Raw genomic sequence first — 13,916 nt, 5'->3', positions numbered from 1 at the left:
GTTTATTCAGCGAAGCCCGCTAAAATTGAAAATAGTTCCCGAGACAAATTATGCGCATTGTCCGAACAAAACGCGGGAAATTTTTGCCGATCGTTCCGGGCCATAAAATTCCGATATGTGCACCCACTTCCACTACCCTCCTCCCGAGCTTCAGCGCGAGCTCGAGCAAATCGCTCAAGCCGTGTGCGCGTCAGGAAAGGGCATTTTGGCCGCTGACGAGTCCACGAGTACGATCGGGAAGCGGCTGGACGGCATCGGAGTGAAGAACACAGAGGAGAACCGGCGCGATTACCGCGAGCTACTGTTCACGGCGCCGGCGGAGCTGTCCGACTACATCTCTGGGGTGCTGCTCTTCCACGAGACCGTCTACCAGACCACGGCCGACGGCAAGTCCATGATGGAGCTGCTGCGCAGGAGGAAGCTGATCCCCGGCATCAAGGTGGATACGGGAGTGGTGTCACTGATGGGAACAGACGCGGAGAAGACCACTCAGGGGCTCGACGAGCTGTCCAAGCGCTGCAGTCAGTACAAGAAGGACGGCTGCCAGTTCGCCAAGTGGCGCTGCGTGCTGAGGATTGGTCTTAACACCCCCAGCTACCAGGCGATGTTGGAGAACGCCAACGTCCTGGCGCGCTACGCCTCCATCTGCCAGGCCAACGGACTGGTGCCGATCGTCGAGCCGGAGGTCCTTCCTGACGGCGACCACAGCCTGGAGCGAGCCCAGAAGGTCACCGAGACCGTGCTGGCCTTCGTCTACAAGGCGCTGCATGACCACCACGTCCACCTGGAGGGCACCCTGCTAAAGCCCAACATGGTGACGGCCGGCAAGACCAGTCGGCTGGTGTACCGCGCCGAGGACCAGGCGCGCGCCACTGTCGCCTGTCTGATGCGCTGTGTGCCGCCCGCCGTGCCCGGCATCACGTTCCTCTCCGGAGGTATGACTGAGGAGGAGGCCACCGTGATGCTCTGTGAGATCAACAAGGTGCGCGGGAAGAAACCCTGGTCGCTGACGTTCAGTTTCGGCCGCGCGCTGCAGGCGTCCGTGCTGCGGGTGTGGGCCGGGCGCAAAGAACAGGTGTTCGCGGCCCAGCAGCAGCTGCTGAACCGGGCCAGAGCCAACAGCCAGGCGGCACTGGGCACCTACCAGTCCGGCTCGTGCAAAGGAGTCGCCGCCCAGGCGGACCAGTTCATCAAGAATCACGAGTACTGAATGGGACCGCAGTGCGTTTGGTAGCGACAGACTACGAGGGAAAATTGAACTTTGAAGCAGACCTACGAGTTCAATAGGCTTGTACTTATTTATGCGACTTTTTTGTGTGCATTTCCAACCAATATCTAACCATCATAACTATTGTTCGTCCTCAACAACCGAGTTTTGTGCCGCCTACTTCACAGATTTAAATTGGTCACCAATCAATGGCGTCAATCTAAAACATTTTTTTATGTGTCGGCTTCGAAACCGAAATTTTGTAAATAATAATGCCTCTTCGGTAGAATGTTGTTGAATCAATATGCGTCATGCGATTCGTACCTACCTTTTTCACATCCTATAGTTGTTTTCACAGCACACACCTAGCGTCCTCGCCAAAAGCCATTCCAGTGCACACTGCACATAGCATCCCGCTGAAGTCCGGTCAACCGACTGGACGATGACCACAAATTAACTTCACTTGTTGCCTGTAAAACCAGCATGAATTGAGATCGACGTCACCGTCCACCGGAGTGGGAACTGGGAACTGGGAACCTGTCTGGAACCTTACCCAAACATGTTACATGCACTAGCTATTCATTTACACCCAGCGTAGTTCTGAGGCTCCGTCTCAGGTTATGAGTGATTGGTGTCACTTTATGACACCTAGCCTGAGCCGAGGCACCGGCTACAGTCATCGGATCGACCATTGTTCAACAGTTGGAGTCTGGAGATCTGAGAGCCACCCAGGCCTCATTGTGTGACACTGCCGCAGTCGTCAGTCGACAGTGCTCAGTGTCGAGTCGTCAGGGCTCAGTCGCTAGACGTCTGTCGCAAATCGTCAGTCATCGGTCGTCAGTCGTCAGTCGCCGTTCGTTTTTTTATCAGTAGGTAGCTGCGCCGATCATATCCATGCGAGAAAAGTGTTGAAACCAGCGAGTGTGTCAGTGCATCAGCCACACCGCCGAATCGGCCTCTCGTGGCAGTGTGGCGTGAGATCAGCCAAAGAACGGCGTAAGAAGAGGATCATTCATCGAGCTAAGGCTTGCACGGCATTTTTGGCAGCTTCAACATGAGGTGAGTGATAATGCTGTCGCGTACACTTAACTATAAAGCCACTATTAAAATCGATGCAATACACCTTTTAGGAGTTGCGACTTCTTCCACCACCACTACATTAATAATTAGAGAAGTCTGTAATGAGTTTTGCTCATAACCCTCGCCGGACCTATTGGTTTTCTACATACGCGCCGGCCGAGGGGGGGGGGGGGTACGACCCCCCCCCCCCTCGCCGTTTCGCCCCTGGTGGAGCTAGCGCGTCGCGGAAAAAACGAGCGGGTGCGCCGTTACCAGACGCAGAGATTGGTACCCGATTTTAAGGTTCTAGGTCAACCGGTGACCTCTGAGGTCAGGTCAAGTGCCCCAAGGTACGGTTCAGTTTTTGGTGAATAACTTCGCAATAAACGGCCGCAGAGCCGCGATTTTGGCAGCATCGTGTTCGCCTCGCTCAGGCGCGTCGAATGATATACTTTTTGTCCGGGTCAGGTCAACTTGGGGTGTTGACCTCAGCTCAAGGTCAGGTCAGCACCCCGAGGTCACGAAGTTGGTCGAAAGAGGTCATGTCGCATATCATTCGATTCGGCAGGTCTTCCTGAGTCCATTGGTGGCTTTCCCGACTCGCTAGCTCAATTTGATCAAGAGTTATTGACGAAAAACTAATATGACCTTGATGACGTCATAAATGACGTCACGCAAGGTCAACATTGCAAAAGTGACGCATCTAACCTTGCAAGGAATGCATCAAATCACGATTCTGTGTGCTTGAGATAGTTGGAGATCGTTCCCGGCGCCAGAATAGCAGTTTTCATTTTTCCCCATTGACTTATAATGGTGAGGTCACGAAAATGACCTGACCTCATATGACCTTTAGGAAAAATCCGAGATATAAAAGTTGTGAGACTCATAATGGATACTAGATCCTGCAAGTTTCATTTCCCTGTGACATCTCCTCTGGCAGTGAGGGCGTTGCGAAGTTGCGACATCTGAAGACCGTGCAGAGGTTCACTTATGACGTCATAGGTCAGTGACCTGACCTGACCCCAAAATGCGGTTGGTGTCAAAAGATCCGGCTTGAACCAAAGGTCAGGTATGCCAAGTTTCAGCTCTCTATCCCCAGCGTGTTCGGAGCTATCGCGAAAAAACCCTATGGGGGGGCGGCACCCGCCCCCCACCTCGGCCGGCCAGGTATAACACAATATGTGAATTACCTTTGACATGAAGGTTTTTAACACTTCCACATCCCACAAGGTTTAAAATCATCCTCATGACTCATGGTAACGTCGATGTCCAGGCCTACCGCCTATCCCTATCCCTGTTCGTCTCCAATTCCTCAGGAGTCAGGGAATCCTTTGGCCCTCAATGCTCCTGGTCCGTCTTAACCCGCGCGGGGCTGGGGGGGTAAATTTTACCCCCCTCGCGAATTTTTGCAACATCTCAAGAACGGCGGCACGCAGCGCCGCCAAACTTTCAGTACCTTTTCTTACATCAATTTGACACGTTCCCTGAAAATTTGAGCGAACTCTGTCGGAAATTTTTTGAGAAATTGACGTTTTAGTGACGTCATGTTCGCCATTTTCGCCTCAAAAACGGCAAAATTTCAAACGCCGCTAACATGTTCATTTTTAAAGGAAACAAGACGTAACAAAAAAGGTTATACGTAATTCTACTTTGTTTATCAAATGGCCATCTCGGTTTTTTGAAAATTTAGGATTTTGGCCCAAATTTTTTCAAAAAACTGACTTTTTTGGGAAAAAAATTATAAAATCCAAAATTTTGAGTGTATCGAAAAAACCGGAATATATGTCAGAGAAGTGGTCTATGTGCCCCTACATACCAATTATTAGAAGAATCGGTTAAAAAATGTGGGAGTTATTAAGAATTTTATGACGTCACGACACACAAAATTTTGAAAAAGGTTTTTTTTTGGAAGTTCTAGACCTCGTACGGAAACAAAAATAGCACCATTCGATTCGCCGTGAAAACTGCATCAGATAGACCCCTTTTTAGGCCTTAACAACCAACTTCAAAATTTGACCTCACTTGACCTGACCTTGACCTGACCTCGACCTGAAATTCATCCAGAGGTGGTCAATATCACTTATTGAGTGTGCCTATTGAATTCTATGAGTAAAATGACCCATAAAACATGTGTCGCACATGCCCTTTTCTATATTTTGTTTTTGGTGACCTGACCTGACCTGACCTGACCTTGACCTTGACCTCTGAATGATATTGTATGCAACGAATATTGTCTTGGTAGCCTAAGAACATGTTTTGGGCAATCAGTCTCAGTCCATGACTCCATTCTTCGGCAACTACGGTGCAAGGTCGATACTGTAGAAACTTGCAATTTGTACCCTTGACCTGACCTTGACCTTGACCTCAAACTTTAAATTAAGTACATGTTTTTAGTTGTTCGTGATGAGATCTTTCGATTGGCGTTTGAATTTTCCAAATCGGACCATTAGTTCGGGAGATAACAGGGGGGGGGGGTAAAATTTACCCCCAGCCCCGCGCGTTCGGCTGGAGACCCCAGCCCCGCGCGGGTTAAACTAGTCCAAGGTTCAACAGTTTTGGTCCTGTTCCCTACCCTTGTCCCCGCCTCAGAGCCTAGCCTAGCCTATCTCTACCCGAACAGTTCGGTAAAGGTTCCCAGCGTCTCAGTCCTAGCCCTGCTCCTCCGGTCATATCATGGAATAGACCCTGCTTTTCTGAGCGTCAAAGCATACCCATCAAATGATCAAATCCTATCCCTGCCTCTCTCGAAGCTGACCATAACCCCGCGGCCCGCTCGTTCCAGACCCAAATGTGTCCTCCTTCGAGCTCTTCCAGTCCTAGAACTGGCTCTTTCCTCTGGCCGTCTCAGGATTCGCCCTCTTATTACCCCGTGGCCCGTACCCGTCTCAGAATCTAGCCCTTTTGCTGCACCCCTCCTCAGTTCAGAACTGACTCTGCCTCTCTGCTCTCTCAGACTACCGTTGGCGCTGCTGTGGGCGACACTGGCACCCATCGCCCTCGCCGAACTCTGCGTCTGTCCTCCCGGCTTCCACCCGCTCGGCACGGACGGGTGCTACCATCTGGTGGCGGACGGTAGTTTCGGGGCCGTCCAGGTGGCGTGCCAGTCGCTCGGTGGGCAGCTGCTGAATGTCGCCAGCGCCGAGGAAGACGCTGCGGCGCGCTCCGTGATGACCAAACATTGTAGAGCCATGGTCTGGATCGGGCTTCATGACGAGAGTGAGAGCAGCGGAGAGCCGGAGTGGAGGTGAGTCAAAGAGGAGAATGGAAGAGGGACGCTCGTGATTTACCCCGCGTTCGATGTCTCTCGGACGACGAAGATTCTACGTCGTCCCGGTCCCGCCAATCCCGTTCAAGGTCAGCGGAGGCTTGGCTCATGGCTGTGGTTATGGAACGTGATTGACGGACGACGAAGAATCTTCGTTGTCCGAGAGACATCGAACGAGGGGTTAGAGTGAACGAGCTGCTGGTGCACTGAGGGGTATGCTGCGCCGCAGTACACCGCAGCGTCACGGCACAGCATGCGTCAAATGCCTTTCGCACTTCGCAGGTGACTTCGACTAACTTTCAAGGCATCACTGATAATATATTCACCTATCACTACGCTTAGATAGATCAGGCTGCTGAATCACGTGTCGTGTCCCACACACCACCCGCGCCCGACAGAGGCCGTCCAGCTCATGCCTGCCGTTTCCTCAGATGGTCGGACGGCTCGGCGCCCACCTTCACCGACTGGCACCGGGAGCCGGGGACAGGCCGGTGTGTTGTCAGCTGGCTCCACGGCGGCTGGCAGCAGCGCGACTGTCGTCTGCCCGCCCCCGGTCTCTGCGTTCATCCGTTTACCCCACCGCAGCCCTGCGAGCCGCCGCCCGACCGACTCCACCGCCACCTATCGGCCGGCGATGACAGGTGGAAGTTGGTGCCACCGCCGCCAGAGGCGCCACTACCGCAGCTGGCCTGGCCCCCGCAGTGGCTGCAGCAGAGGTTTGTGCTGCGAGACGCGCCCGTACAGTGGCACCAGTGGCTGTGAGTGACGCCAGACGAGACAGGATGCTGGCAGCAGCTGACGCCATGGCGGTTTGGCAGGGATGGATGATGGATCCCAGGTGTAATTACCAACTACGAATAGAACGTCACAGCAGACCGCTGCACTGGCAGTGTTTTGTAGGTGTACACTGTACAGTGGATCTTGTAAGGATCTCCAGACGCAACTAGATGGCGTTGAGCCTCAGTCGAGTCCATGTGAGATTCAAGGAGAGGTCACTACCGAGCTGGGCCCGATGGGGATGTGGGCGAGGAGGGGGCGGGGCGGGTGGCGAGGTCACGGTGCGGGTGACCTGTCAAACAGCCCCGGCGCGGCGGGGCACTGCCGCAGGCAAATGGCGCACTCCAGCGTTGTTCCAAATCGCGGTGGTGGGCCGGGCGGCCGGTTAGCTTGGCAGTTGGCTGCTTTTCAAGCAATAGAAAGATCGTATCGTTCGCCAGTTTTTTTACCGGCTGGCGTTCCATGCGTAGAGCGCCCTTTGGCAAATAATTATCACGCAGGTGATTTATTTTTTGCTGGTAAGATGGGCATTTAAGGTCAAATCAAGTCGCTTAGAGAAGATGAGGAAAAGTGGACGAATGCCACATTTTTTGTGCAGGAAGTCTGGAGTTAAAAAAGCTAAAAGTAATATGTGTGAGCCAAAAACAATAACATCAGTTAATAAAAATATTTGACCCCAAATTAGCCTCTGTTTTGTCTGACCATGAGTGTAAGACACCGGTCCTATATACGGCCTCGCACCGGTCCAACCGGGTTCAACCCGGCCCAACCTGGTTCGGCTCCCCCTTTTTTAATATAAATTTGGCCCGAACCATTTGAAAGAAAGGAATCACAAGGACAAAGTCCCCGCTGGCCGCTAAGCTGAGATTGTTGCTTTGACCCTGCTCTCTACCCTCTGATCAAGCAATTCCTGGTCTATGGCAGAATTTAGAGTCCAAATTTTAACGTGCACACATAGCCGCGCACGGCCGGTCCCCTCACTGACTTCGCCTGGCGGCAGCCTGCCACCAACCAAAACATACCCGTCAGGAGCCGCTCAAAAACGTCAAACACACGTCGCGTTTCGAACCCGGACTTTTGCAACCGGGACGTGCGCTCTCACCACATCGCACATGGAGTCCAACGCTCTACCGATCGAGCTACCGGGACGGACATTTACCTTGGGGTTTCGCCTCGTGACATTGACAGACGTCACACTTTGGCCGAACTTTAGCCGAAACACTGAGCAAGCTCCGCAGGGCGAAAGGTGCTTGTAGCGTTGAGGTTGGGTAACCTGTGAGCTGAATGCGATGTCGTGAGTTCGAGCTCCACTCCCGGGTCTGGTTTTATCTAGACACGAACCAAAACCTTTCCTTCCACTGCAACACAGATAAGCACGATGACATCTTTCCCCAATATCCTTTCCCCAATATCCTCTCCAAAAGTCAAAATTACCGCTTATAAATGTTAAGCTAAGTTTCATTTTTAAGAAAATATTTTTGGTAATTTGTCTGGAGCCATTTCGACTCTTTTTTTCTTTTCTGATTCTTTTCGACCCGATAAAATCCACCAAAATTAAACGTGCCAAATGAAAAATATCTTACTCAAATAACAGTTAAGAAAAGCCTCATCATGCATCATGAAAAGCATCATGCAACTATCGACTGAATAGTTGCATGCTATGAATACGAGTACGTCCTAGATTTCAATTATCATTGTTCAACATTTTGGCTGGAACTGACGCTGCCTCTGTCTTGCCCGTTTGTTTGAGATAATGATTCCCTTCAGTCGCATTCTTGCCGGTTCCACATGAGCAGGTTACCACCATACCGGAGTGAACGCACCCACAACCATCGTCCCGGCCCTCCCCTCAGCCTCGGCGCAGTGGCGGGCGGCCCTGGGCGGCCCACTCCCGGCGCTACGCACGCCCCATGCGCCGTGATACCGCGTCACTCCCCCTCCCTCCTTCCCCACAATGACCGGTGACCTCACTTCCCTCGGGATTTGGACTCGCCCTACCCCGACCGTAGCGCCACGTGGTGGCTCTGGAGATCTTAAATAGACCCACTGTACATACTCTGTCGCCAACTACTTGGGTAAAATGCAAGGTTAGAGCGCACACAAGCACATCGCATTGAGGTATTAGCTAGGATCAGGAACTGTTTCTAAATGGTTCCAGCTTCTGCAGTAAGTATATAAGTCGTATTACTCGAATGAATGTCGCGAGTGCGACTTGACCCGTTACTCGCGGGGCCTCAATGTGATCATGCGGTCCTTGACGAACAGATACAAACTGCAGGCATGCACGAGCTGTAAGTACTTACTTTGCTCTTTATCATGCTATCGCATAAGTAAATAGCTGTGAAAAATTCGTTGATTGCTAAGAAAACAAGGTAGAATCAACAGCGTTTGAATGTCAACATTGCACGGCCGTTGGGCATATTTTCAAATGAAAATAAAGCGTATGAATGTATATTATTCCGATCGTAAAAGCATATTGAAAAACCCTCAATATTAAAAAAATAAACAAAACGATCTCAAGCACAACATAAAAGAACAGTAAAATGACCAATTGGCACACAACACCTGCGAACGAAAACAATTGAGAGCGACCTAACCTAAAAGTACCACAATGGTGCCTCTGTGAAACTCGATAAACGAGTGTTTCTTGCCTGCGAACGTAAAAATAAGCAGTAACACTCACGGAGACATTACCAATGCTACTCCTTAAACTTAGCAGCAGCGACACGGAATAAAATCACTCAAAAACTACTCAGCCTCCACACACCTCCGTACCATACTCAGATCATAGATCAGAAGCCTCAGCGGCGGGCGTGGTCAGGGGGGTTTACCCGTACCACCTGCTATTGTAGCGGGACGAGTAGGCCCCCTGATACTGGCTATCTGTGCGGCGTGGGTCGGGCGCCGTCGGTTCGTATCGACCGTGATACTGACCGGCGCCACCTGCTCCACCGGGGCGTCGCTCCGAGTACTGGGTCTCGGCGCCGCTCTGGTCGTACCGCCGGTCCGCTGACTGGGAGGAGGTACGCTCTTGGTCGTACCGCTGGTTGGGGTACGACGGCTGGTACGACGGCTGGTGCAGCGTGTACGTGCTGGTGGGCTGGGCGGGCCGGGACCGCGGCGGTGGCGGCCGGTCCTCGATGACGCCAGAGGAGACGGCGGTGCCCCAGCCGCCGGATGACGACGCGCCGCTGTTGATGACGCTCTGGGTGTCGCGCCGGTCGGGCACGGTCGGGGTGGCTGCTGCCGTACCCCCGTCGGAGGACTGCACGGCCGAGCTCCGCAGAGGCAGCCGAGACGGAGAGGGAAGACATCTAGAAGCGGAGAACAGAGAGTGAGAGGGACAGAGCGACGGGGAAGAGAGAGGGGAGAGAGGGTGGGGAGCCATTGCCGGAGGGTGTTGAGCCGCCGACAGACTTCAGAGGCGGTGAGGAGCGCAGCATTGGCCGCGGCAGGCATCTGTAACAAAGAACGGCCGGTCTCAGGAACCCCGGAGACGTATGAGGGACCGGGAGTCAGAAAAGCCCGTAAGCCCTTTATATCCGTGAAACTGCTGCATGCATGTTAGAATAACGCTTAAATATCGCCAGGCATGCAAAAAGAGATACCAATCGGTAGTTACTGTGTTAGTAAAAGCTCTTTCAGACATATGACTTAGCATCAAAACGTTAAAAGACCGGTTACATCAACTACTTGCTCACATGACAAAAAGCATGCAAAAATTGACTGAAATCGTCAGTCTACCACTGCTTTGATGAAGTTCTGAACGCACTTTTTCACTGATAAAAGGTCCCGAGCAAAACAAAAAACAAAAATCATGCACACAGCGCTCGCTACCGACCCCAGCCACCGACCAGTGTCCTCACCTGCACTGGACCGGGTCAAACTCCAGCCCCGTGGAACACTCGTCCACTTTGGCACATTTACACGCGCAGTCGGTCTCGGACCAGATCTTGGTGCCCGGGCAGGAGGCCGCCTCGTGTTCATTGGAGCAGAAGCAGCGGCAGTTGCCGGCGTCATACACCTGACGGACGCTACAGTTGGACGCCTTCACCTGAGCCGTGAACAGCCAGCGGTTAGTCGGGCGGCGGATACGAGAGAGACGGCGGTTTACCGACGGTCAACAGTCAGCCGTCGGGGTCTGCATGACAAGTGCGCTTTGGGACCCAGTGAAACGGTTTGAGTAAGTCGACAAACATAAGAGTTACTGAACTGGGAGAACTACGCAGCAGCATGACACGGTACAATCGTTCAGCTAAAAACGATAATGCGTCGTGAGTTACGTCGCCCTTCATTCATTCATTCATTCATTCATTCATTCATTCATTCATTCATTCATTCATTCATTCATTCATTCATTCATTCATACATTCATTCAGTACCTTGTAACACACGGGGTTCGCTTATCGGTGGTAAGGATGAACAAGAAGCGTTAACTGTGATTTTTACGCAATACATAGAGCAAGTGACGGTGAACGTACCCTGCACGTGCATTCACATTCGACGTGTTTCTCCATCTCGATCCGTTTGACGCTCGACTCCTGGCCATCCGGCGAAATGCTCTCGTCGTCGGCAAATCGTAGCGCCAGCACCTGCAGAAAAGGAAAGGAGCGGAACGTTCTATTAATCTACATTTTCTTTAAAAGCTTCATTGATGCAACGAATCAATTCGGTTGCCGGTAAGTCAATACCTCCAATTTGGCCATGCACTTTTATACCCCAATGAAGAATAGGGTGATATTTATCTTGGCAAAAGACTTAGAATCAACCAAGTAAAGCTTGGACTACAAGAAACGGATCATCATCATCTCCAATTTTTCAGTCCACTCCCGTTCCCACATCTTAACACCCCAGTCTCCGACTGACCTTTTTGCGGACCCGTTTAACCTTCGAGGGCACACACTCGAGCAGCTCATGACCGCAGCAGCCGGAGCAGCGCGGTAGCAGCACACACGAGGGTGTGTAGACCACCAGTGGGTCGGTGGGCGGCGGCACATGCACCGGCACCTTGCGCGGCCGGCAGCCGGCGTCCTTGATGACGTTGCGGCGCTCGGAGGCCACCTCCTGGAGGTCCATGGCCAGCGGAGACGAGCTGGAGCCTGCCGGAGGGACGGAACGGTGGGGTAGGAGTGTGGCGAGAGTGGGACACGGTGGAGTAAAAAAATGCAGGTGTACACCTGCTACAGATACGGACTGGTGTGGTGCATATCGACGGAGACAGCCCACTAGCACATACATAGTTACAAATGGCAAACGGACGATTTAACGTGTTTCAAACGATCACTTGGCAAATTTAACGAATTATTAAACCTCGAGTCGGATCAAGACGGCGTCTGAGATTAGTATCGCCCTACCCAGTACAACGGGGAGTGGAACAGACGGAACAGAGCATGATCGCTCTGCCAAGTACGCAGGGAGGACACCTACCCAGTAGGGTGGGTCTGGCGGCTCCCAGCAGGCCAGTTCCAACCCCCATCGGCCGGCCAGTGGTGTTCGTGTCGGCGATAAACGAGGCAAACGCCGGGTTTGACGCGCCGCGTAGTGAGCTCAGCAGCTCGCCAAAATCCATGTCCTGAAGCTCCTTCAGACGATGAAGCGGAATCTTCAGCTTGCCTCTCTGTTAAGACGGCAAATGAGTTAGGACAGCGGAGTGGAAGAGAAACAGCAGCTTGTGCGCCGCACACTTGGGCGGTGGTAATTAACAGCCGACGAGATGCCGTACTCTTGATGAATGAGCTGTGTCGCTCAAGACGAACTTATTTTACACACGACGTTTGATGTTGGCTCAATATAATCAATAACTGTGATACACCTGTTTTCTGAATAGCTCTGACCTTTAATTGAGACCATTGCCTTATGACGTATTTATCCCTCCCGACGCCTTTAAGTACGACCCAGCGTCCACGGTCGTAGCTCACCTTCACACGAATCATGTCCCGTCGCGCAGTGCCCGTTTCGTTTCTGAACCACCTGTGTCTGCGGGTCGCCCGGTGAGCTCTATAGAAGTCAGCCGCCTCATCGGCCTGTCCGCAGCAGCCGGGAACCTCCACAACTACCAGCGAGAGGAGCAGCAATGTCTGCCACCAGCGCGGCGCCATGGTCTCCAACACCGGCACTGAGGGAGAGGGAGAGAGTCCGTCGTGCGCGCGCGCCACCAGTCCACTGAGCCGAATCCACGGCCGGCGCGAGGCCTGTTTGGAAAGCTCTGTCAATATTTGCACTACGTCGACTCTGCCCCCCGCGTTTGGAGGCAGGGGCGACGCCAGCGTCCAGGCGCCCGCCGACCTAACACTTTTTTCGAGACGGTCTTCCTGGAAGATTAGATCAGAGGTGCCGCTCGAACAGGGTCGGAGATCACTGTAACATGTTTACACTTCATCGACAGACTCACACTTCATCAATCATGTAATGCTTATTTCAAAGACGATCAAAGATCATCTGATATATTGGCTTCACGACTGTAAGTGAAACCTCGTGTCTCAGTTCGCCTTTGCGTAAATATCCCGCGCGCCCTCTGGAATAGGAAATCCCGGTGTGCGGTGACCAAGACTGACCTCGGAAGCCAACAATGAGCTCACGGTCTGGTGTCAGATCCGGCCACTGACGGTAGAGCTGTGGCTGCGTCAGCACCGGGGTCCGTGACGTCACAGACGTCATCCGACCGCCATCAAGGGGGGGGGGGACGTCCGGTGTGGTTCAGATGCCGGTGTTGGGTCATGTGGACTGTAACGGGACTGAGTGAGCAACATTTGGGGAAGCTCATTGATACAGCTCGCATCGACATTCGACTGTATGTACTCGTAAGTGGTAAAAACACCCAATGCTCCTACCGTTCGACAGCTGCAGGTACCGACGGCCCATTTGGAGCAGTACTGCTCTCTACAGACACAGGTGTTGTGCTGAATAGAGCACCTCGCGCCCCGCGGAACTCCAAGACTATTTAGCCGCAACGGGAGTGATTGACGAAGCCATGGGTAGCAGACTGAAGTAGGGGAGAGTGGGGCAAAGCGGCCACCCGGGGCAAAGCGGCCACCCGGGGCAAAGCGGCCACCCATCGTTTTAGCCCTTCATAGCTGGCGTCAGTTCCAATTTATGGTTTCCAATTATACTTCTCTTCACGGTCGTTCGAATGAGCCAGACCGGGGTTTCAGGCCCATCACCATTGTTCTGTGAAACGCGGAAAAGCATTTCTTGCCAGGTTACCAACTATGTTTACAATTTTTAGATGTTATTTTATTCCATAACCGTTTGGAATTTTTATAAGCGTTCTTGTCCATGCATTGCATGGTTATCGTACATGTATTCTACCAATTTTAACGTTTTTTACCCCACTTATAGCTAAGCTGGAATATTTTTGTCTCTGACGGTATGCGCGGGGCAAAGTGGCCGGGGCAAAGTGGCCACCCCCCAATTGGCCATAAGTTGTTTCCATCTGGATACAAAACATTATTTATATTCAAATGTGTCGTCATGCATTCATCTTGGCCACTTTTCAGTTGCATGAGTTACCAAATAATGCAATTAAATGTTTTTTTCATGAAAATCTTTTCTTTGTTTACCTACAGGTGGAAGATGATAAAGTAAACATCCATCCTCGCTTAACCTTGT

At 52.2% G+C, this 13,916-nt stretch overlaps 3 protein-coding genes across 3 annotated transcripts; 2 read left to right on the top strand and 1 right to left on the bottom strand.

The window, feature by feature from the left end:
• LOC122388322 (fructose-bisphosphate aldolase-like) lies at positions 1 to 1,490 on the top strand. Its single transcript, XM_043379299.1, has one exon. The coding sequence runs from the start codon at positions 116 to 118 to the stop codon at positions 1,208 to 1,210; it is 1,095 nt and encodes a 364-aa protein (XP_043235234.1). The 5' UTR covers positions 1 to 115; the 3' UTR covers positions 1,211 to 1,490.
• Positions 1,491 to 1,960: 470 nt separating this feature from the next.
• LOC122388324 (regenerating islet-derived protein 3-gamma-like) lies at positions 1,961 to 6,414 on the top strand. Its single transcript, XM_043379303.1, has 3 exons — positions 1,961 to 2,266; positions 5,220 to 5,510; positions 5,963 to 6,414. The coding sequence occupies exons 1-3, from the start codon at positions 2,262 to 2,264 to the stop codon at positions 6,291 to 6,293; spliced, it is 627 nt and encodes a 208-aa protein (XP_043235238.1). The 5' UTR covers positions 1,961 to 2,261; the 3' UTR covers positions 6,294 to 6,414.
• A 2,329-nt stretch (positions 6,415 to 8,743) lies between these two features.
• On the bottom strand, positions 8,744 to 12,511 carry LOC122388323. Its single transcript, XM_043379302.1, has 6 exons — positions 12,227 to 12,511; positions 11,736 to 11,925; positions 11,175 to 11,407; positions 10,790 to 10,900; positions 10,175 to 10,362; positions 8,744 to 9,622 (listed from the first exon to the last, which is right to left on the bottom strand). Exons 1-6 carry the CDS (start codon positions 12,404 to 12,406, stop codon positions 9,136 to 9,138), a joined length of 1,389 nt encoding a protein of 462 aa, XP_043235237.1. The 5' UTR covers positions 12,407 to 12,511; the 3' UTR covers positions 8,744 to 9,135.
• Between the last annotated feature and the right edge of the window lie 1,405 nt (positions 12,512 to 13,916).

Source organism: Amphibalanus amphitrite, unplaced genomic scaffold, assembly GCF_019059575.1.
Source record: "Amphibalanus amphitrite isolate SeventyFive unplaced genomic scaffold, NRLGWU_Aamphi_draft 000317F_arrow, whole genome shotgun sequence".
Taxonomy (NCBI): domain Eukaryota; kingdom Metazoa; phylum Arthropoda; class Thecostraca; order Balanomorpha; family Balanidae; genus Amphibalanus; species Amphibalanus amphitrite.
This window is presented reverse-complemented; position numbering and strand designations above follow the sequence as displayed.